This window comes from Lacerta agilis, chromosome 14 (assembly GCF_009819535.1).
Source record: "Lacerta agilis isolate rLacAgi1 chromosome 14, rLacAgi1.pri, whole genome shotgun sequence".
NCBI lineage: Eukaryota > Metazoa > Chordata > Lepidosauria > Squamata > Lacertidae > Lacerta > Lacerta agilis.
Genome location: NC_046325.1, coordinates 21,333,014 through 21,355,154, shown reverse-complemented (window position 1 = coordinate 21,355,154; position 22,141 = coordinate 21,333,014). Strand labels below are relative to the sequence as shown.

The window sequence follows — 22,141 nt, the reverse complement described above, 5'->3', positions numbered from 1 at the left end:
TAATTCTTGGCTTTTTCCCCTGCCAGATGAATTTAGACAGGTCCCTTTGCCATATCTTAAAACAATCCAATTTATCTAGAATTGGAATGGCTTGGAATAGAAACAGCATCCTTGGTAGGACATTCATTTTAACGGCAGCGATTCTGCCCATCAGTGAAAGTTTCAATCTTGACCATATCTCTAAGTCTCTCTTTATCTCTGTCCACACTTTTTCATAATTGTCCTTGTACAGGTTCAGATTTTTTGCAGTAAGATTGATGCCTAGATATTTTACTTTCTTGACAAAATTGAGGCCAGTGCAATCCTGTAATTTCCGTATCTGGTCTGTCGTCATATTTTTCGTCAATACTTTGGTTTTCAGTTTATTTAATTTGAAACCGGCTACACGCCCAAACGATTCAATTAATTCTAAGGCTTTGGGGACACTGCTTTCAGGTTCTTGTATGGATAACATCAAATCATCCGCGAAGGTGTGTAATCTATACTCCTTCTCCCCCACCCTTATTCCTTTTATCTGTTTCTCCATTCGTATCATCTTTAGGAGGACCTCCAGGACCGTGATAAATAACAAAGGGGAGATAGGGCACCCTTGTCGTGTTCCTTTCTCAACTCTAATTTCCTCCGATATCACACTGTTTATTATAATTTTGGCTTTTTGTTCTGCATAGATGGCATTAATGCCATTTAAGAATCGTTGTCCAACTGCCATCTTTTCCAAATTTTTCTTCATAAATGTCCAAGATATATTATCAAAGGCTTTTTCAGCATCTATAAACATTAATGCCGCATCCGTATTTATGTTTTTTTCCAGTTTCTCTAAAATGTCCACAATAATTCTTGTATTGTTATTTATTTGCCTTCCTGGTAAGAAACCTGCTTGGTCTTTATGAATATACTCCTTCAGCACTCTTTTAAATCTTGTAGCCATGATATTTGCAAAAAAATTATAATCCACATTTAAAAGGGAAATTGGACGATAGTTTTTCATCAAAGCCTTATCTGAATCTGGTTTTAGAATCAGTGTGATATAGGCCTCCTTCCATGTCTCTGGTGCCCTACCTCCTTCTAGTATTTCATTGCAAACTTCTTTCAAAGGCTGTGATAGCCAATCTTTCAAAATTTTATAATACTTTGCAGTCAATCCATCTGGTCCTGGGGCCTTCCCTATCTGCATGTTGTTAATTGCCTCCTCTATCTCTTGGGTAGATATCGGGTGGTTGAGCATGGTTATCTTATCTTCTGGGACCTTTTGCAATCCATTTTTTTCCAGAAACCGGTCAATCTCTGATTCTTCTGATTTCATTGTCTGTCTGCAGGGGCATCGCTAGGGGGGTGCGGTGGGGGCGGTACGCCCCCGGGCGACAGGGGCCACAAGCAGCGGGTGGGGGCGACAACCGGCGCCCCTCCCGCCACTCCCCAGGCAACGCCGGTCACCCCGGGAGCAGCAGCGCTGCACGGATGGGGTGCTCCCTCGGCCGTGCGCTGTTGCTCCCGGGGCGACCGGAGCGAGCGGCGGCGCATGGGGTGACAAGCGGCAGCCCCTCCCGCCATTCCCAAGCGCTGCCGCTCCCTCCGTCACCCCAGGAGCAACAGCGCACGGCCGAGGGAGCACCCCGTCCGTGCAGCGCTGCTGCTCCCGGGGTGACCGGCAGCGTGGGGAGTGGCAGGAGGGGCCGGCGCTTGTCAGCCCCACGCACTGCCGCTGGCTCCGTCCCCCCGGGAGCAGCAGCGCACGGTGTGTGCGGTGCTGCTGCTCCTGGGGCAACGGAGCGAACGGCGGCACGTGGGGGGGGACAAGAGGCAGCCCCTCCCACCATTCCCACGCGCTGCCGCTCCCTCCGTCACCCTGGGAGCGGCAGCGCACGGCCCGACGACGGAGTGCGCCTGCACGCGCAGGCGCACTCTGTCATCGGATCGCCGCTTCCACAGCCTCCTTTTGAGCCGGAGAGCTTAAAAGCGAGCTCTTCGGCTTAAAAGAGGGCTGCAGAAGCGGCGCCGGCACCCCCAGAACCGCCCTGGGGGCGGAGCGTCATGACGTCACAATGTGATGTCACGACGCCCCGCCCCCGGGGCGTTTCCTTTGCCGCCCCGGGTACCGCGGAGCCTTACTCCGCCACTGTCTGTCTGAAGTCCGGTTCCTGCTTATAGGAAGGTGACAATTAAACTTCCTGGTAAATAGAAGGATTTGTACTCTGATCTTTACTGCAACTCTTAGGGGTCAGGATATTTGCTATACCTTCCAGGTCATGTATTGGATAGGAGCTTGTGCCAAAGTCACAGATAGTTCATGAGAGGTGTACTTTATTTTAAACTCATGCTAACTGCACTAATGCCATAATGCATTGGTTTTCAACCAGTGCCATCTATTGGTTGCGAGTCAAGGCCCCAAGCCATTCCCCATTTGTTGAATTAGGAAACACATGGACACCAGTATTTTAGGTTAATGGGCAAATTAAGGCCACAATTTTATTGGTTACAGAATGTGAGTGGTATTGGTTTAGGCACTGGAACTGAACCGACTATATCTGACTCCTGCCTGCCATGCAGTTAGTCCAATAAGGGTCAACCACCAGTAGGGGGAGCCCTGTTGATGTACATCAACTGAGAGCTCCCCCAGGGTCCCTGATGGGGTCATGACATGGTTCTAGCACCTACCCAGGCTTCAGACAAGATCCACACACCTGGATCCCTTTAATGGAATACCCTTAAAGAGGAGGGACAGGTGATGGCCACAACCTCCCCTTCTGTGAACCAGGTTTTACCAGGCCCTTGCAGAGCCGGGCAGAGGCCCGGGCCAGGTAGATAATGTGCCCCCCCTTTTTTTACCCTGGGGATCTCCGAAGTCTTATAAATAAGTAAGTATATAAATAATAGTGCATTTTAAAAATACAAAGGGAAAAGGATTATTTTAAGTATTTACATTTAAATAATGGTGAGCGATTGTGAATATGCTGACCGAGGCCCCCTTTGGAATCGGAGGCCTGAGCCAAGTGGCCCATATGACACTCCCCCTCTGTTTGGGCCTGGGTTTTACCAATGCCTAACTACCAAACCTTACAAAGTTGTGACAATTGCTGCGAGGTATGGGAAAACCAAATGGCTGGTGCCAATTTGCCAAGTGGAAAAATTCCTACCAGACCCCTCAACAAGCGACCAGCTGAGGTCCATAGCAAGGCCAAGATGCTGAATGCATGAAAAGAGGGTGGGAGGAGGAAGAGAGATCCTCGGAAGCAGGAACCAAGATCCCCCAGCTGCGGCTGCTTAAATACAGTAAGCCACGCCCCTGGGCAACCGGATTGGTCGGCTGGGGTGTTACGCGGCCGGGAGTCCCCTATGATGCAGGAGCACTGCCACGCCCTCACTGTGCATGGGAAGAGCACATGGCCTGCCCGCAACACCACCCCACAGGGAAGTGGAGTGGCCTTGGAATACTTTGTTCTTTTAATCTAGAGGGGAGAAAGTGCTTTGGATATTGAAAAGTTAAATTGATTTTGGTAGGGAGAACTGCATGCAACTGGAAGCAAGTGTTCCACACACATTTTAAAACATTGGTGTGTTTAGCTTGTTGACAAGCGATACACAAATTCAAAAAATTATGTCTTGTGGTAAGCTTTATATATGGAATCACTCATCTGAAAATCATACTTGGGACCACTTAAATGGACTGTCTTCCCTTGTTCAAATATGTGCACAAAATATTTATTTATTTATTTATTTATTTATTATTTCATTTCATTGGGTGAGATGGAACTATTGGAGATGGCTGGTGCAGAGTTCCCTCAGTGTCTAAATTGCTAACCCTGATCTGACTCCAGACCAAACTTTCACATTTCCAATGGACTCCCCTTGCATTTGTCATTCCACTGCCACACACACTTAGCGGATAAGGAGATTTGAGATGTGACAAACATGAGAGAAGATTTTATCACTGTATTGGTATGTGAAGCGGGATGGAAGAGGGGGGAGCCCCAGACTCTGTGATTGTATATTGCTTTAATATTTTAAATAACGGGCAAATACCCCCCCCCCCGAAGACCCAACTTTATTATATATAACAAGTGAGATCTGAAAGACTGACAATTTGAATTTGGTGGAGAATATTTGAAAGTATAAAATAAATTACAACTGTGTGGGATTATGAAAAGTAAACACGCTGTCCTAATGAGTGGAGAAAAGACCCCTTAGCATCTGGAAGGGGATAAGAACGTTTTTATCTGTTGATTTTGGCAAAAGACGAACCCCTTGGACACTGACTGACTTTAATTGGAAGAATTTGGTTGACTGCCCAGAAATGACGCAGTTGGAATTTTGCCCGGACTGCAAAAGTGTGACATTGGAGGGAGAAGGTGCCAATTTTTTTCCTTACTATATGAATTTTCAATTACGACTGGCTAATTCTCCTAAAGGATGTAAGTGGGTGCAGACGGGTGCATAATAAATGTGGAAAAATATGTGGAATACAAAAAAGAAGATGGCGATCATTCATATGTGGCTTTTGGACTCAGTTCGACAAGGGGGAAGGAACTGTATTGAAGAAATACGGATTTAAATCCACACAGAGACACTGTTTGCTTTGATTTATCTTGCCTGTTGGAACATATCAGAGGCTGTGAAAATATTGGAATGCGAAAACAAAGGACAATAGTTAAGATAAAAAACCTCTGGAATTTGAAGCATGGGAAGCCTTAAACAAAATTAAAATAATAATTCGGTTGATTTGGAACCTTTCTTGTTTTATTGATAATTGGATAAATAATTTGGAATGTAATTTGGAATGTTTCATATGATTTTGTTGTATTGGAAACTTTAATAAATATGATTTGGCAAAAAAAAGAATGTGACAAACATGTTTTCTTCAGTAGTGCTACAGTGAACCCATATCTGGGAAATTACTAGCTTCCTTTGTAATTATCAAAATGACTGTGATTAATGTTTTTAATACATGTTGCCATGAAGCTACAGTGGTCACTAGTTTGTGATTAAGGTTAGATTATCATTTTTAAAATGTCTGCATTTTGAATTGGACCTAGGGGCTAAGAAGGGCATCAATCAGATCTTGGTAATGAAACATTTTATAATTGAGGACTCAAGGAGCAGCTGTTCAAGACCTGGCTGAGATAATGTGACAACAAAGGCATTTCTGCCAAGGGGGCAAATTTGCCCTCAGCATGGTGACATTAGCAGTGCTGCTAGCAGCGCTGCTTCCTCCTGCAGTGTGCGAGGTGCGTCCTCTTAAATGTGCTATCAGTGAATCCATCCCTATTCCTCACAAATATTATCAACCAGGTGATTTCATCATCGGAGGCATCGCTTCTCAAATGATCCTGCTTTCTGAAGAGAAAACTTTCAAAAAAGACCCCGTTCAGCAACAGAATCGAGAACCTGTGTAAGGATGCTCCCTTGTTGGTTATATTTGCTTTTGTGTAAGGAAAAAAATGTGTAAAGAACATTTTAGGAAATATATCATCTGGCATGTGGTGCTTACAAACAAATTGTGCCAGCAATATGGAGGGCTCGTGTTCAGAGTTCCAGCTTTCCAGCTATGTTGGTTAGAGCACAGTGCTGATAATGCCAAGGTCGCAGGTTTGATCCCCGTATAGGACAGCTGCATATTCCTGCATTACAGGGAGTTGGGCTAGATGGGCTCAGGGTACCTTACAACACTATGATTATATGAAAAAATGCTTCTGCGCAATATTCTACTTCATTCTCCCTCCCACTGCTCCTTCCCACTGGATTACAGCTGTTCCATAAGTACATTAGTTTAGGAGACTAGCAGCATGAATAATTTGTACAGACGGGAACTGGAATGGTATTGCAAACTGTCTTGTTTCTCCCCACAAAAATGAATTCCAAGCTACATCTGAGATATATCCCCTCCATTGAAATAGTAATAAAGGACAATACTGTAGTTTGTTGTTGTTGTTGTTGTTGTTGTTGTTGTTGTTGTTGTTGTTGTTGTTGTTGTTTAAAAAAAAAAACCTTCTGGAAATGTGGGAGGAAATCATGGTGAACATTCCTTTCCTTTCCTTTAGCTAAGTAACTACACAGACCATCAACCTCTTCAAAGAATAGCTCCTTCCTTGTGTGCCTGCCTTTAAATGGAGCACATGAACTTGAACTTGTGGGGGGGATTCCTTTTAATATTCTAATGGTAGCCCATCCCCATCAAAACCACATCTCAACTTTGCTTTAGACAGGGATGTGCATGTTCATGAATGACTCAACAAGCACCTACGCATGCAATGTAACCAATGCTATGCAGAAAAATGAAACAGCTCTTTCTGCATACTTCCTTGAACTGTGTGTGTGTCCACTGTGTCCATCCTATTAATGTCCAAGGTGCTATTTTAAATAAATCTGATAAGTGAATAATCTAAATAAATCTGCAGCAGTGGGGTGGTATTGGTGTCCTACTCCGAAGCAGACGATCTTGGTGGCATGCAAAACAGCAGTAATTATTTTATCAAGAGTGAAATGCCCCTTTGAGATAACATGTCATTGTCATTGTAGCTTTCTGACTAAGCATTACCAGCATGTCTTGGCCTTGGCCTTTGCAGTAAAGGAGATCAATGAAAACCACCAGATCTTACCCAATGTCACCCTGGGGTTCCACATCTATGACAGCTATTTCAGTGCGATGTGGACCTGTCATGCAACCATCGAGTTTCTTTCCACACTGAACAGATTTAAGCCCAACTACAAATGTGACACTCAGAGTAATCTGGTCGCTGTCATTGGGGGACTTAGCTCCGAAACGTCTTTACACATTGCAACCATCCTGCAAATGTACAAGATTTCACAGGTAAGAAGAGAAGAGGATGTTAACAAATGTCCATTTGCTTGCCTTTTGCAATTTGGTTATGGGGGTTTGAAACAAGAGTGTATTTATTGCCCCCTGCCCCCGCCAAAAAGGAGAAGAACAAAAGATGACACTGATTTAAATTAGTGTGCATGTGCCAACTTACCTGTATAGATGCAAAATGAGAAACAATTATTATAAATGAAATAAAAATAACCGAGACGTCTGTGACCAGCTCACCTGTGTTGCTGCTTTCAGCCTGCTGCTCAAGTGATAGACATTAATCGGTGACTGCAAGTCCCATGTTCTCCCTTCTGTTCATCATAAGATGAACAAGCCTAGGTGAACTTCAGGCTTGTACACAAACACACACCTCTCTTCCTCCAGGACAGCTGATGAAAGTAGGAATCTGGATGCTATCAAAGCCATTTTTGCTTAACCAAAACTGAACGTATTATCCAAACCAATATTGAACAAAAGGTTCCAGATAACAACTCTATTATTAGCGGCACACACAGAATGAGATTTCGTTTTTCGTTCTTAATGTTTTTCTGACTCTCTCCACCACTTTTTCCTTTTTCTCTCCTCCTCGCTTTCATCATTAGCTTTCGTATGGCTCTACTTCGGCAATGAGTGAGAAAACCCAAGTTTTCCCCACTTTCCAGATGGCTCCCAAGGAAGCCCATCAATATATGGGGATTCTGCAGTTACTTCTGCATTTCAGGTGGATCTGGATTAGCATCCTTGTTGTGGATGATGACGATGGAGAAAGGTTTTTGCAAATTGCACTCCCGTTATTTTTGCAGAAGGGCATTTGTTTTGACTTCATAGACAGACTCCCTAGGTTCAGTTTTATCTCTGAAGCTTTGAATACAGCAGACTTGCTTCAGGAAATATATGAAGTGATCATGAAGAGAAAAGCGAATGTATTGGTGTTTTATGGAGAAATCCAGGCCATAATCCTCTGGAGGACATTCCTATACATCCCAGTGACAGTTAACCCTAAAGGTAAAGTATGGATTATGTCAGCCCAAATTGATATTATAGCTTTTAACTTTCATACGCAATGGGATTTCGAAGTCTTTCAAGGTGCTATAGCCTTCGCAAGTCATTCAAATATGCTCCCGAGATTTCAACAATTTCTTCTGGGAAGAAATATTTTCAGGGCCAAAGAAGATGGTTTTATCAAGGAGTTCTGGCAAAATGCATTCAAATGTAAATTCCCAAATTCCATTGTGGGTGAAATGGAAGCGGAAATCTGCACTGGAGAGGAGAACCTAAGTGACCTTCCTGGAGGGTTTTTTGAAATGAGCTTGACTGGTCACAGTTACAATATCTACAATGCAGTCTATGCTGTAGCACATGCTTTGCAAGCCATGCATTCTCTGAAATCAAAACGCAAAGCAATGGTGGATAGAGGAAACCTGACACTTCCAAATGAACAGCTATGGCAGGTAAGAATATCATGAATAATCTAGTATTTACAGGTGGAAACAACACACTCCACTGTTTGTAGACTAGCGTCTCTTCGTGATTATTTCATTCACTCACAATATCATACCCTCCAACATCCCATGGATCAAAATTGGAATACTTGTTTTTTCAGTCCTGAGCTCTCGCAGGAGTCCAAGTAGAAGTCGGGATGGCTTCTGTAATTCTGGAATGTCCCGCTCAAATCAGGATGCTTAAGGGGTATTCAATATGAGCTTCCTTTCCCTTCCCAAAAACAAGGTGGGAATTCATGTATTGAAGAGCATCTTTCCTGTCTTCTGTTTGGCTTATTAGCCTATAGCTGGAGTGGGGACAGAGGCGTCTTAGCCATTGAGCCTACTGGCGCATGGCACCAGGGTGCCATGGCCTGGAGGGCGCCTCCACCCTTCAGCCCTGCTGGCAGCGCCACCCTCGCCCACCTCTTCTTGGGCTGCAGACGCGGGGAGGCCGTCAGCGAGCTTCCTGTCGGCGCGGCAGCCAGGGCTCCCTGGACAGCAGAACCGCACCACCAAAATAGTTATAGCAGAAGTAGCACGAAGCTACTAATTGATAAGTGTGTGTGCTTTTACTTATTACCTACCCTATTAGAAATTATAATGATGGAATTCAAATAATAACAAGGAAAGGGTCTCCTTACATAGCAGCAAAGTGAAACATCCACAATAAAAAGTGTTATATCTCGGCTGCGGATGGGGGAAGGAGGTTAGGGATAAACTTACAAAAATGGCTCCAATGAAAGCACAATGAACAGAGAGTTCAACTCCGTTAGGAAGGAGAGCAAGATCCCATCCCTTTGGGTGCAGGCCATCGTGAAGCAAGAGCAGAACATCTGTATTCTTTTTCCAGGGTAAAAGCAAAAGTTTTGTGAATAATAAGGATGGACGGAACTCCACTGCTCTCTTAATTGTTGTTGTTTAGTCATTTAGTCGTGTCCGACTCTTTGTGACCCCATTGACCAGAGCACACCAGGCACTCCTGTCTTCCACTGCCTCCCCCAGTTTGGTCGGACTCATGTTGGTAGCTTTGAGAACACACTGTCCAGCCATCTCGTCCTCTGTCATCCCCTTCTCCTCTCTTAATTAGTGTGATGTAATTAAATAGTTACTTAATATCTTCTGCAAGGGCAGTCATTAGCATTTCTCAGAGCCAAAGTTGCAGCCCTTTGGATTTTGGAAATAAAATGGTTCTGTTTCCTTTGTGTTTTTTTTTAACCAGCTGCATCTTTTTCTCAGAAGTGTCTCTTTTAACAATAGTGCTGGGTATGAGGTTTCCTTTGACCACAATGGGGACTCGGTGGCTGGATTTGATGTCATAAACTGGGTCTTTTTCCCAAACCAATCCTTTCACAAAGTTGAAGTTGGAAAGATGGATTCCCTGCTTCCTCCAGAGGAAGCATTCACCATTAGGGATGATGTCATCACTTGGCACACCTGGTTTAATCAGGTAGGGTCTCAATTGTTTGGGCCAGATTGAGGGGGTCAAAGTGGTGTTTAATTAGTCTTTACACCTAACACAAGTGATTTTTTTTTTACTGCACATTCTTCCCTTGTCTCACCATTCCTCTGCCTCCAACTGAAACCTGTCAAAGCTATCTGGCATGCCCCCCTACCCTCCTGCACCCCTCTTCAACTTCTTGTGCTCTGGCACGACCCACAACACTGCCTACTTTTTGTAAGATTCAGAGCTCTGGGCTGGGTTTTTTATGTGTGTTTCTATAATCTCCCTTTATTCCTGCTCTGTATGCACCTGAATATCCCACCCTAACAGCCAAACAAGAGGCATGTGGTACAATACAATAGTTAATATAAAACAAAAGTAATAAAAAGGGTTTTATGATCTCTTTGTGTACAAAAGCATATCATTTCAGTTTTGCTTTATCTTATTTGCTACTTTGTTATGTCTACAACAATGGCTAACACAATACTGAACCAACAATGCTACCATCTAATACATCCACCACCAACTCTCATACCCACAACCAACCACTCCCCGAAATCAACTCCAAACACAGCTGACTCTAAACTGTATCCGATCAACATTCAAACTCACTTTCAAACTCTCATCCAATCACCACTCACTACCTACATTCCAAGGATATTCTTCCCCAATCCCTCCCTAACATTAATTCCTCTGATACTCTTACACATATATTTGCCAAAATTACTCTATTATGTACATATGCACCAGAAAATCACAGGCATCAATGTGTTACAGTATATTCATCACTTTGTGAGGCCTGGTTTATTCCTCTATGCTGACCTGTTCCTAAGTAAAATTATGGAAGTCTAACTTGAATTTCATGGAGCAATAGTGTCTCTGAACTTTTCAAAATAAAGACTTCACAATTTAAAGTTGCACAATGGATTCACTACTGTAGTAAGTGGGGTTGCTTAAAGTCTTTTTCCTGGATCCTGTGCGCTTGCCCATCTGGAGTAAGAAACAGAAAACTTCCTTTTGAAAACCTCCCTAAAATGGGAGGATATGAATGATCACTTTTAACGGAGGAAAATAAATGGCAGGGTTGGCTAAATAGTGGACTTGCATATATGTTAATGGATTCCAATTCTCTTCAACCCAGTCAGCATGGCAAATATTCAGGGGCAGTGGGAGCTGTAGTCTTACAGCACCTGGAAGATATCCCTGATCTTGGAAAGACATATAATTATTTTTATTTCATTTCAGTCGAGACAGAGTTAAGGTTGGGGGGGCGGGGAATCTTGCACCAGTAATTTAAAACCTGGTCAAAGCACTGCAATTCTATACAACTGATCAACCTTAGAAAAGCAGTGCCTGTCTCTGGCATCCTGTATGATCTCTGGAACTTCAAAGCTACCAGTGTGAGAGCCAGTGTGGTGTAGTGGTTACGAGTGGTATACTCGTAATCTGCTGAACCGGGTTTGCGTCTCCGCTCCTCCACATGCAGCTGCTGGGTGACCTTGGGCTAGTCACTCTTCTCTGAAGTCTCTCAGCCCCACTCACCTCACAGAGTGTTTGTTGTGGGGGAGGAAGGGAAAGGAGAATGTTAGCCGCTTTGAGACTCCTTCGGGTAGTGAAAAGCGGGGTATCAAATCCAAACTCTTCTTCTTCTACCACTGTAATGTGTTTAAGGCCATTTCCATACCAGTGAGACACAAATTCCCCAAGCAAATTTCCCGATTGGAAAATAATTTCCTCTTCCATCATTGAATAGGTGCTGCCCCTCTCTGTGTGTAATGACCATTGCCATCCTGGTTACAGCAGAAAAAAGAAGGAGGGGAAACCATTTTGTTCCCACGATTGTGCCCCATGCCCAGAAGGGAAGATTTCAGACCAGAATGGTAAGAAATGCCATGTGCACAAGAGGTGGGGAGAGGAGAATTACTCGAATTGACCCAATCTGATAAATAAATGCTTTTGACTGGCATTGTAATTCAAAACACACATCCATATTTGAAAGGAAATTCTTGTAATATTCAAGATACCCTTTCAATAATTGGGTTGGGGTGTGTGGGTGTGGGTGGGTGTGTGGGTGTGTGTGTGAGAGAGAGAGAGAGTGTGCTTTTTGCTAAAAAAAAATGTTCAGGGGTACTCTGGTACTCTCATTTTGACTCAAGAGAATCACCATTTTATAGTTCAAATCAGGGGAAATAAATACAATAAATGGACAAAGATTCACAAAATGTTTAGGAGTATGCATACCCCGTGTACCCCCAGAAAAAAGCACTGGATATCACCTGTGCAAAACCTCTTTGAAAACCTCTGATGTTTTTTGTTTTGTTTTTTAAAATGAAAAAGAGTACAGTGGTACCTCGGGTTACAGACACTTCAGGTTACAGACTCCGCTAACCCAGAAATAGTACCTTGGGTTAAGAACTTTGCTTCAGGATGGGAACAGAAATCACGCAGCAGCGGCACGGCAGCAGCAGGAGGCCCCATTAGCTAAAGTGGTGCTTCAGGTTAAGAACAGTTTCAGGTTAAGAACAGACCTCCAGAATGAATTAAGTTCTTAACCCGAGGTACCACTGTATTTGACAAAAGATTATTATTATTTTTCTAAAGTTGGGTATGAAATGAAGATTTGAAAAACCAAATCCACAACTTTTCGTTTGTTTCAGACATGGCTGACTGCATTAAATGCCCAGAAGACCACTATCCAGGCAAAAAACATGATTCATGCATTCCTAAGGATATAAGCTTTTTGTCATATGAAGAATCTTTGGGAATCAATTTAGCCATTTTTTCTCTTTCCTTTTCTTTAACCACAGTGCTGGTACTAGCAACGTTTGTGAAGCACCAAGACACACCAATAGTCATAGCCAACAACCGAACCCTCACCTACACTCTCCTTGTCTCCCTCTTGCTCTGCTTCCTTTGTTCATTGCTATTCATCGGCCAGCCGCAGAAGGGGACATGTCTCCTCCGACAAACAGCTTTTGGCATCATCTTCTCAGTGGCTGTTTCCTGTGTGCTGGCCAAAACCATCACTGTGGTTCTGGCTTTCATGGCCACCAAACCAGGATCCAGTATGAGAAAATGGGTAGGGAAAAGACTGGCCAACTCCATTGTTCTTTCTTGCTCCCTTATCCAAGCAGGCATCTGTACGGTGTGGCTGGCAACCTCCCCACCATTCCCAGATGTCGATATGCACTCTATGAGTGAAGAAATTGTACTTGAATGTAATGAAGGGGCACCTACTCTGTTTTATTGTGTGCTTGGATACCTGGGTTTCCTGGCCATTGTCAGTTTGGTGGTGGCTTTCCTAGCCAGGAAACTGCCTGACAGCTTCAATGAAGCCAAATTCATCACTTTCAGCATGTTGGTGTTTTGCAGTGTTTGGCTGTCCTTTGTTCCCTCTTATTTGAGCACCAAAGGAAAACACATGGTGGCTGTGGAGATCTTCTCCATCTTAGGTTCCAGTGCTGGGCTGCTAGGCTGCATCTTCTTCCCCAAATGCTATATTATTGTCATGAAGCCAGAGATGAATAACAGGGAACAGCTAATGAAGAGACCAAGTAAAAGCACTTAAGTGTCCAGAACTTCTGCTTCAGGCTGTAGGCTGCAAGCTGGCAAATGCATCAAAAAAAGTTTTAAAATCAGTATGAGAGTTGATTCACAGAATAATTAAACCACAGGTTGGAACCTGCAGCCCATACACTGAATCCAGCACACCAACCAGCTGTCAATGGCATAGCTGTTAACCCTCCCTGCTGTTCCCCACTGCTTTATACATAGCTGTCAACCCTCCCTGCTGTTTCCTAATGCTATAATAAGGGAATTTCCCACAAAAAAGGAAAAGGTTGACAGCTATGGTCAATGGTCCATCAGCCCCCAGAAAAATTTGGCATCCCTTTCTGTCTTTGCAAAGGCTCTTCTTTCCCAGGCATAGCTAAGAAGTCTTGCATTTTACTATTAAAGAGAAACAACAATGAACATCCAAAATGTTATTGACCCTTAACTTTGCCATTTAGGAGCTCTTCTTCCTGAAATGCCCTTTAACACACAATGTAAAATCTTTGCAATAACAATTGTAAAATGAAAATGTAAACAAACAAACAAACAAACAATTCAGGCATCATTGTTGTGGGTTGAATTGTAGATTTCTTGTAAATAAAAAATAAATAAAATTAGATACAGAAAATTATTGAAGTCCCCCCCCTACATCTGTGTACTAAGCATTTTCTTTTTTTGGTTGTCTAAATATGTTTTGATGTCTAGCTACAGAACATTTCAAAATGTTGAGCTGCACAGTCACAGAACTCTTAAATGGGACTGCAATGTCCGCAAAGAAGAATAAGGGTGTTTAAAAAAAAAAAAAATATTGAAATACTTTTACTTCCAGTGGGGAGCCCTCAAATCTTGCAAAGATTTTTGCACACAGAGAGAGACCTAATCCCACCACCACCTGAATTCACTGCCTGATAATGAGCCTGTTAATTTGTGGGTAAGAATTTTCAGTTAATCCAATTTCACACACAGTTTGAGACAGGATTCAATGGCTTGGTTTCTGGGCAACAATGGCATTCTTAGCCTCAACCTTAATCTGAGGTAGCTATTTTAAGTCATATCTCTATATCTGGAATCACAACAAACACATTTGCTCATGGTTATTTATGCTGTGTGTTTTTAAGATGGAGATTAATAGAGTCATATATAAATACCTTAGTCCTTGGAATATTCTCCTGCCTGAGATAATTTAGAAAGTCCTTGTCTGAGAAACAGTGATCAAAAATGTTCATGGAGTTTTATGGGTCCCTGCACTAGCATTTTTTTCAAATATATATGTGTGTTTCTTAGACAAGGATTTTCTAAATTCTATACAAAAGAAGTTGGTATGGCATTAAGTTAAACTGGGATAAAGTACGCTCATTTCCTTCTTCCTAAATTTCCTTCTACCTTCATAAGAGTTGGGAGAGGAATTCAATTCACATTATATTTAAAGGTATTTTATAACCATCTGTCTCGAAAGACAATCGAAGGGAGTGCCTTCAGGGGTAAGGTCAAACTGCTGGAGACTTACAGTAACTGCTGTGGCTGTAGAGACTGACACAGGAGAGATGTGTTTTGTTGCAGCTGGGGCAGATGAAGGCATCCGGTTGTGCTCATTTTCAAGACAACCGTCGTCAAATCTGGAACTATACTTGATGATCTGATAACGTGGATATTCTTTCCTTGTACTCTGTTATTTTAACTTATGTGCAACTACTCATTCTACATGCCTATTTTACAGTTATGTTTCTTATTTGTTAGTTTTCTTCTCGTTACCATTGTCTTCTCTTTTTTATATATTTTATAAAATGAAATAATAATATAAAAAACTTCACCCCCAAAAATGAAAAGAGAAATCTATATGTTTTAACCTTATTGCATTCTTTGAGGTTCTTAGTATTAAGAAAATGTGGTGAGATGTGTTTTACAAACAGTATTTCTTGTGACTAACGTAACACCACAATGACGAACATAACATTTATTAATTGTTGTTGTTGTTTTGTTGTGTTGTCGTTATTTACCTGCCCTTCACCCTAAGGTCACAGGATGGATTACAAGATTAAAAACAACAACCTGAAAAACAGTTTAAAACCACTTACAACCACAAAAATGAGGCTGTTCCTAAAAATATACACCTCAAATGTCAAAGACCAGGATAAAGAAATGGGTATTCAGCATTTGCTTGAAGCTGTATAGTGGTACCTCGGGTTACAGACGCTTCAGGTTACAGACTCTGCTAACCCAGAAATAGTACCTCGGGTTAAGAACTTTGCTTCAGAATGAGAACAGAAATTGCGCGGCAGCCACACAGCGGCAGCGGGAGGCCCCATTAGCTAAAGTGGTACCTCAGGTTAAGAACAGTTTCAGGTTAAGAACGGACATCCAGAACGAATTAAGTTCTTAAACCGAGATACCACTGTATAATGAAGGCACCAGAAGCACCTTTGCTGTTCCTGCTAGCCTAAGGCTGTGTTGAAGATGAGAGTCTGCCCTGTGTACCTGTATGTCTGTTTAATTACTGTTCACATTATTCCATTCACTCCCCAAGTGTGCACCCTTTGCAGTGTAAAATAGAATCAGCTGGCTTTTGAATGTTTCACTCAACAGTAACACTGTTGAAAGAAATCAGAGGGAAATGTTAATAATGTAGTGCACCCCTTTACCTTTGCGTGTCCCACACACAGAGGCTACTAGTCAGCTGGTCATCAGTGGACTGTGGTGTATTAATACAGAGTGACAAGTTGGGGGAGGGGGGTTGTCAACAGAGACAACCATAAAATCATAGAACAAATTACAGGGGCATAAAGTTAAAATTCCTATAAACAATTATACTTTTCTGTTAATCATTGAGGGCAAAATATTGAGCATGTTCTGCTAAGACTTGTGAAGTTGCATGTGCTCAGAATGTCTTGATTTTCCACCCAGGAGCTCAAGGTCTATGAATTATTCTCCCCTCTCCCTTTTACCTTTGCAACAGGCAGGCTTTCCTAAGTTTCTATACGTACATACCCTCCAACATTCTTCTGGTGAAAATAGGGATGTCCCATTCCATAATGATAATTTTACTATTTTACCCCACACATCTTACTGGGTTGCCCCAGGTGCTTCCAACATATATAAAAGCATAATAAAACATAAAAAATTTAAAAAAAACTTCCCTATACAGGATTTCCTTCAGACAGCTCGGGGGTCGTATAACTCCATCCCCTCCAACATTTCTCCAATGAAAATAGGGACATTCTAAGGAAAAGCGTGACATTCCAGGATCAAATCAGAAACCGGGATGGTTTCTCTAAATCAGGGACATCCCTGGAAAACAGGGACTCTTGGAGGGTCTGTATGTATATAGAAGTGGCTCCGAATCAAGTAAATCAATAAAAAATACTTAACTAACTCAGGTTCTGCCACCCCACACCCCATGCTACACCCGTCCTGGCTACACCCATGCTTGTGTGGCAGTGGTACTCAGCCCAGGAAATCCTGCTGGCATCCCTGGTTGAATGTCCCTTCTCAGTAAAACTTGACTAGCACCAGATCTTCTAACTCTTAGATCCCAGGTGAAAACATTGCTGTTCTCTCAAGCATATAATGATGGCAGCAACCATATTTTTCTCCCTGGAAAAGAAGGCAACTGTGGCCTTATTTAGAACACTCAGTCTTTCAGCCTGCTTGGACCACCTGTTACAAGTCTGTGTGTATGCTGAGGTGAGGGAGAAAATATTAGGCATTAAAATACAGCTTGGATTTACAGTGGTACCTCGGGTTAAGTACGCTTCAGGTTAAGTATGCTTCAGGTTAAGAACTCCGCTTAAGAACAGATATCGTGCTCTGGCAGCGCAGCGGCAGCAAGAGGTCCCATTAGCTAAAGTGGTGCTTCTGGTTAAGTACACGCTTCAGGTTAAGAAGGGACCTCTGGAACGAATTATGTACTTAACCCGAGGTACCACTGTATCTTGTAAAACTAGGTTTTAAAAAGAATCTTTGGAAATTCTGCCGAGTCCACCAGAGAAAACACCACTGAAGAAGTTGAGACTCTTCCATCCAACCTTGATCTCATGCCACGTGGAGTTTTCTTTCAATTTCATCATAGTTTTCAATTTATTTATTTTTTTTATAAGATTTTATTATTTTTCCATGAAACAAGACAAAACAACATTAAACCTACATACATAAACACCATAAAAGCATAATAAACAATCAACAATACAAAAATGCAACAAAACCATACAACAAAACAAACTTATACAAACCTTACTAGATACTTATCTCTGTTTCTAAACTTGTTTTAACTTCTTAGGGGGGACTTCCCCTGTTCCCTCCTCTGTCTTCAAAAACATATATACTTTTAAGGTAGCTTCATTTCTTTTGTCATTAACTTATACTCAATATTCTAATATTTTTTAAGTTTATCTAAACCAAAATATTCCTTGACATATGTTCTATATCTTATCATCTTCTTATACAAATAAATCTATCCAATCAAATAATATCCTCTTAAACAATTGTAGCTCTACTTATACTTCTAAAGCCGATTCTTTTATATATTCCTGCACAAACACTCAAACATTCATTTTAACATGATTAACTAAATAGTCTTTAAATTTCTTCCAATCTTGTGACACCTTCTCCTCCCTCTGGTTTCGGACTCTGGCGGTAAGGTCTGCAAGCTCCATATACTCCATCAGTTTCATCTGCCATTCTTCAATTGTCGGTATCTCTTCGCCCTTCCAAGTTCTTGCCAATAAAATTCTAGCAGCTGTTGTGGCATACATAAAAAACACTCTATCCTGACTGGGTATCTCATCATTGGTCATGCTCAAGAGAAAAGCCTCTGGTTTCTTGCAAAAGGTAATTTTCATTACCTTCTTAAGCTCGTTATAAATCTTATCCCAGAAGGCCCTTACCCCTGAACACGACCACCACATGTGATAAAAAGTACCTTTTGACGATTTACATTTCCAACACACATCCGACGTTTTAGAGTTCATTCTAGCTAGCTTGACTGGTGTCAGATACCATCTATAAAGCATTTTCATTACATTTTCTCTTAAACTATTGCAAGCAGTAAAATTAATATCTTTCCTCCACAATCTCTCCCAGTCATCCATCATAATATTATGACCAACATCCTTTGCCCAATCTATCATTGTTGACTTAACCAACTCATCTTTAGTATGCCACTCTAGCAACAGATTGTACATCTTGGAAAGGTTTTTTGAGTTCGATTCGATCAGTTCTGTTTCCAGTTTTGATTTCTCCACCTGAAAACCAACTTTTTTGTCTAGTTTAAAAGTTTCATGTACCTGATGATATTGCAACCAGTCAGGGACTTGACTTTTGACTTGATCATAGCTTTTCAGCTTAAATGAGTCCCCTTCCTGTTGCAATATGTCCATATATCGCAACCATCTAGCAGACATGTTTGGTCTCTTATAGGCCTTAGCCTCCACTGGTGATATCCATCTAGGAGTCTTTCTCTCCAGTAAGTCTTTATACCTAATCCAGACCTGATACAAGGATTTCCTGATTATATGACTCTTAAAAGTTCTGTGAATTTTAACTTTGTCATACCAAAGGTATGCATGCCAACCGAACATATTATCATATCCCTCCAAGTCCAACACATCTACATTCTCTAATTTGAACCAATCTTTTAGCCAGCAAAAGGCAGCTGCTTCAAAGTAAAGTCTTAAATCCGGCAGGGCAAAGCCTCCTCTCTCTTTAGAGTCTGTCAACACCTTAAACTTGATTCTCGGCTTTTTGCCCTGCCATATAAACTTCGATAGATCCCTTTGCCAAATCTTGAAGCAGTCCATTTTATCCAAAATTGGTATGGCTTGGAATAAAAACAGCATCCTTGGTAGAACATTCATTTTAATGGCGGCTATTCTTCCCATTAACGACAATTTCAATCTTGTCCATATCTCCAAGTCTTTCTTTATCTCTATCCACAGTTTTTCATAGTTGTCTTTGTACAGGTTCACATTTTTTGCTGTGAGATTGATACCTAGATATTTTACCGATTTGACAAAATTGAGGCCAGTGCCCTCCTGTAATCTTTGTATCTGTTCTGCACTCATATTTTTACTTAAAACTTTGGTTTTCTGTTTGTTTAATTTGAAGCCAGCTACACGTCCAAATTGTTCAATTAATTCTAGGGCTTTGGGGACACTGCTTTCTGGCTCTTGTAGGGATAGCATCAGATCATCTGCAAAGGCGCGTAGTTTGTATTCCTTCTCTCCCACTCTGATTCCTTTTACCTGTTTCTCTTTTCGTAGCATGTTTAAAAGGACCTCCAGGACCGTAATAAATAATAAAGGGGAGATAGGGCACCCTTGTCTTGTTCCTTTTTCAACTTCGATTTCCTCCGATATCACGCCATTTATTATTATTTTAGCTCTTTGTTCAGTATAAATGGCTTTAATACCATTTAAAAATCTTTCTCCAACTCCCATCTTTTCCAAATTCTTTTTCATAAACATCCAAGATATTTTATCAAAGGCTTTCTCCAACGCAATTTATGTAGCTGTTAGCGTTCCTCTTTCAAGAACTGTTATATAGCCTTTAGGTCGTGTACAGATACATAAGAAGAGCATTGCTGGAACAAACCAAAGGCCTTTCTAGCCTAGCTTTCTGTTCTCACTGTGTCCAACCGCAAGATACATGTTTGAAGCCCACAAGCTGCACCAGAGTGAAGAGCAGATACCCTTCTCTGCAGACATAGTGACCACATTACAGGCAGAGATGAGTCTGGATAGTATGTGCTTGCACAAGCTATTTAAAAAATCATTAAGCTAACAGGTTAAACAGTACGTTAACAGAAACCTCAAAGTAAGAGAAAAAATGAGCTAATGTCCCAAAATAAATATTATGCTGTAGCAATGTGGTCAGTTCTACAATCAGCCTAAAATACATTCTGAAGTTTTTTTGTTTGTTTGTTTGTTTTACTGTTCCCCTTCTGAGGATTTTGCCAACACAGCTTTCATACTTTCTCTTAATCCATGCAATTAGTGAGATTTAGGTATTATTATTATTACTATTAATCAATCAATCAATCAATCAATTTATATATCGCCCTTTATCTAAAGATCTCAGGATGGTGTACAACATTAAAAATATATTACAGAACATCAATGATAAAAACATAGTGAAAAGCACACTGACAGACAGCCTGAAATGAGAAACTACCTGACAGACAGGTATGCTTCCGATTAAAATGTGGCTGGGTGAGCTGCTCCCTCCCTCCCAGTGAGACTCCTCCTGCAGGTCTTGCTGTTTAGGGACGTTCCTGTTACAGGTGGGTGGCAGCATATAGTCTTGAAGTGCTTCATGGTGGACCAGCAAGGCTTTGGCTCCAAGGTCATGCTTGATAGTTGCCTGTTTGTACATATGGCCCGTGGTGGCCCTCATGGCTTGTTTGGCCAATAGGCCTATGGGTCACGTTTATCTTTGGGTTGATCAGGATTCCTCAGCACTGATGTTCAGTTTGGGGCAGTGTTGCCCCAGGCCCTACATCACCAGATGATGTGACAGTTTGGAATGCATTCATTCCGTATTGGAGCCATGGCTGTGGCTTGATGGGCATCCCTACAGATCGTATCAAGGACATCAAGAGTTTCAGTGTTTCCAGGTTACATACTGTGTTGTAACTCTTTCCTTTCTTTAGACAGATTTGGGCCCATTGCCAGAGGCTGACAGAGTTACACCATGAGAGCAATCTATTTTGTTCTGTGTGCAATGGAGGGCTGCATCATCGGCTGTTGGTATGCAGTTACATCTTCCCTCCCGTATTACTTTCCAGTGCGTAACTGGGAGAAGCATGCTTTGAGGAGAGCTGCTGGCCACATTTTATCACCTTGAGGTGCCTGGGTCCTTCCCCCACATCTTACGCATCCATTTGGGTGAGAATTATTTCATCCAATGGACAGGAATTAACACCCTAGCGAGTTACAAAGGACCTTTGCTGGATCCGTACCTTCTTTCCTTGGGTTGGTCTGAGTTCTTGGAGCCTTGTGTGTGGTGAGAGGCACACCTACCAATCAAGCTGGAGAGGGCCCACAGAAAGGTGAATTGCCTGGTTAAGGACTTTGTTTGGGGTATGTTCCTCATGGGAGGATCCACACTGATCTTCCCCACCATTTTTCAGAATGATGGGATCCACCTGTCCAAGGCAGGCTGTGACTTATTTCTTGAGGATCTGCAGAGGGCTGGTTTTGAGTTTTGGTTTTATTTAAAGAAGACGTCAACTGGATGGAGATGAGGTAGTGTTGGGTTAAAGTCACCCTTGGCCAGTCTACACTTTTCAGGTGTCATTGGCGGTACTCTTATTATTGGCATGCATGCTGAGGTGAACATCAGGGCTGGAGGGCGAGGGCCACAGGTCATGTTTATATACACAAAGTGCTCGGAGCAAGGCTTCCTTCCAATGTTTTTCTTTTCCACCACCAGCGATGCCTGCAAACATGTCCCATGAGTAGGGAAGGTCTTGAACCCTCCAAATTAGGGTTCTGCCCTGCCCAGACTTCATGTTTTTTGTCCGTTTGCATCTTTTGCAGATCCTCTCTGCAGCAGTTGTCATTTTCTTTCTCCAGTTAAAACACTGCACTTGCAAACAGCACTGTCAGGAGCTCCCCCCACCTGTGCCTTTACTAGCAGGAATTTCATAGTGAGCCACAGTTTTCAGTGATCTTAGCAGTAAGCAAACCCTACCTCTACAATAAACCATTTACCATTTTGGCAAGTATTCTGCTAATGCAAACATTACGTTTTATTGCTGGGAGGCGGTTGCTCAACTGAAGAAGAGGAAAGGTTTCTTACACATCACCAGAAAAGAGGCAAAAGAGGACACATATTTGCATAAAATCAGCATGTGCTAAATCTGCC

General features: G+C 42.1%; 1 protein-coding gene across 1 annotated transcript; it reads left to right on the top strand.

The window, feature by feature from the left end:
* The first annotated feature begins 12,387 nt into the window (after window positions 1-12,387).
* Window positions 12,388-13,361, top strand: LOC117058379 (vomeronasal type-2 receptor 26-like). The gene has a single exon (XM_033169523.1). The coding sequence runs from the start codon at window positions 12,390-12,392 to the stop codon at window positions 13,296-13,298; it is 909 nt and encodes a 302-aa protein (XP_033025414.1). The 5' UTR covers window positions 12,388-12,389; the 3' UTR covers window positions 13,299-13,361.
* The last annotated feature ends 8,780 nt before the right edge of the window (window positions 13,362-22,141 follow it).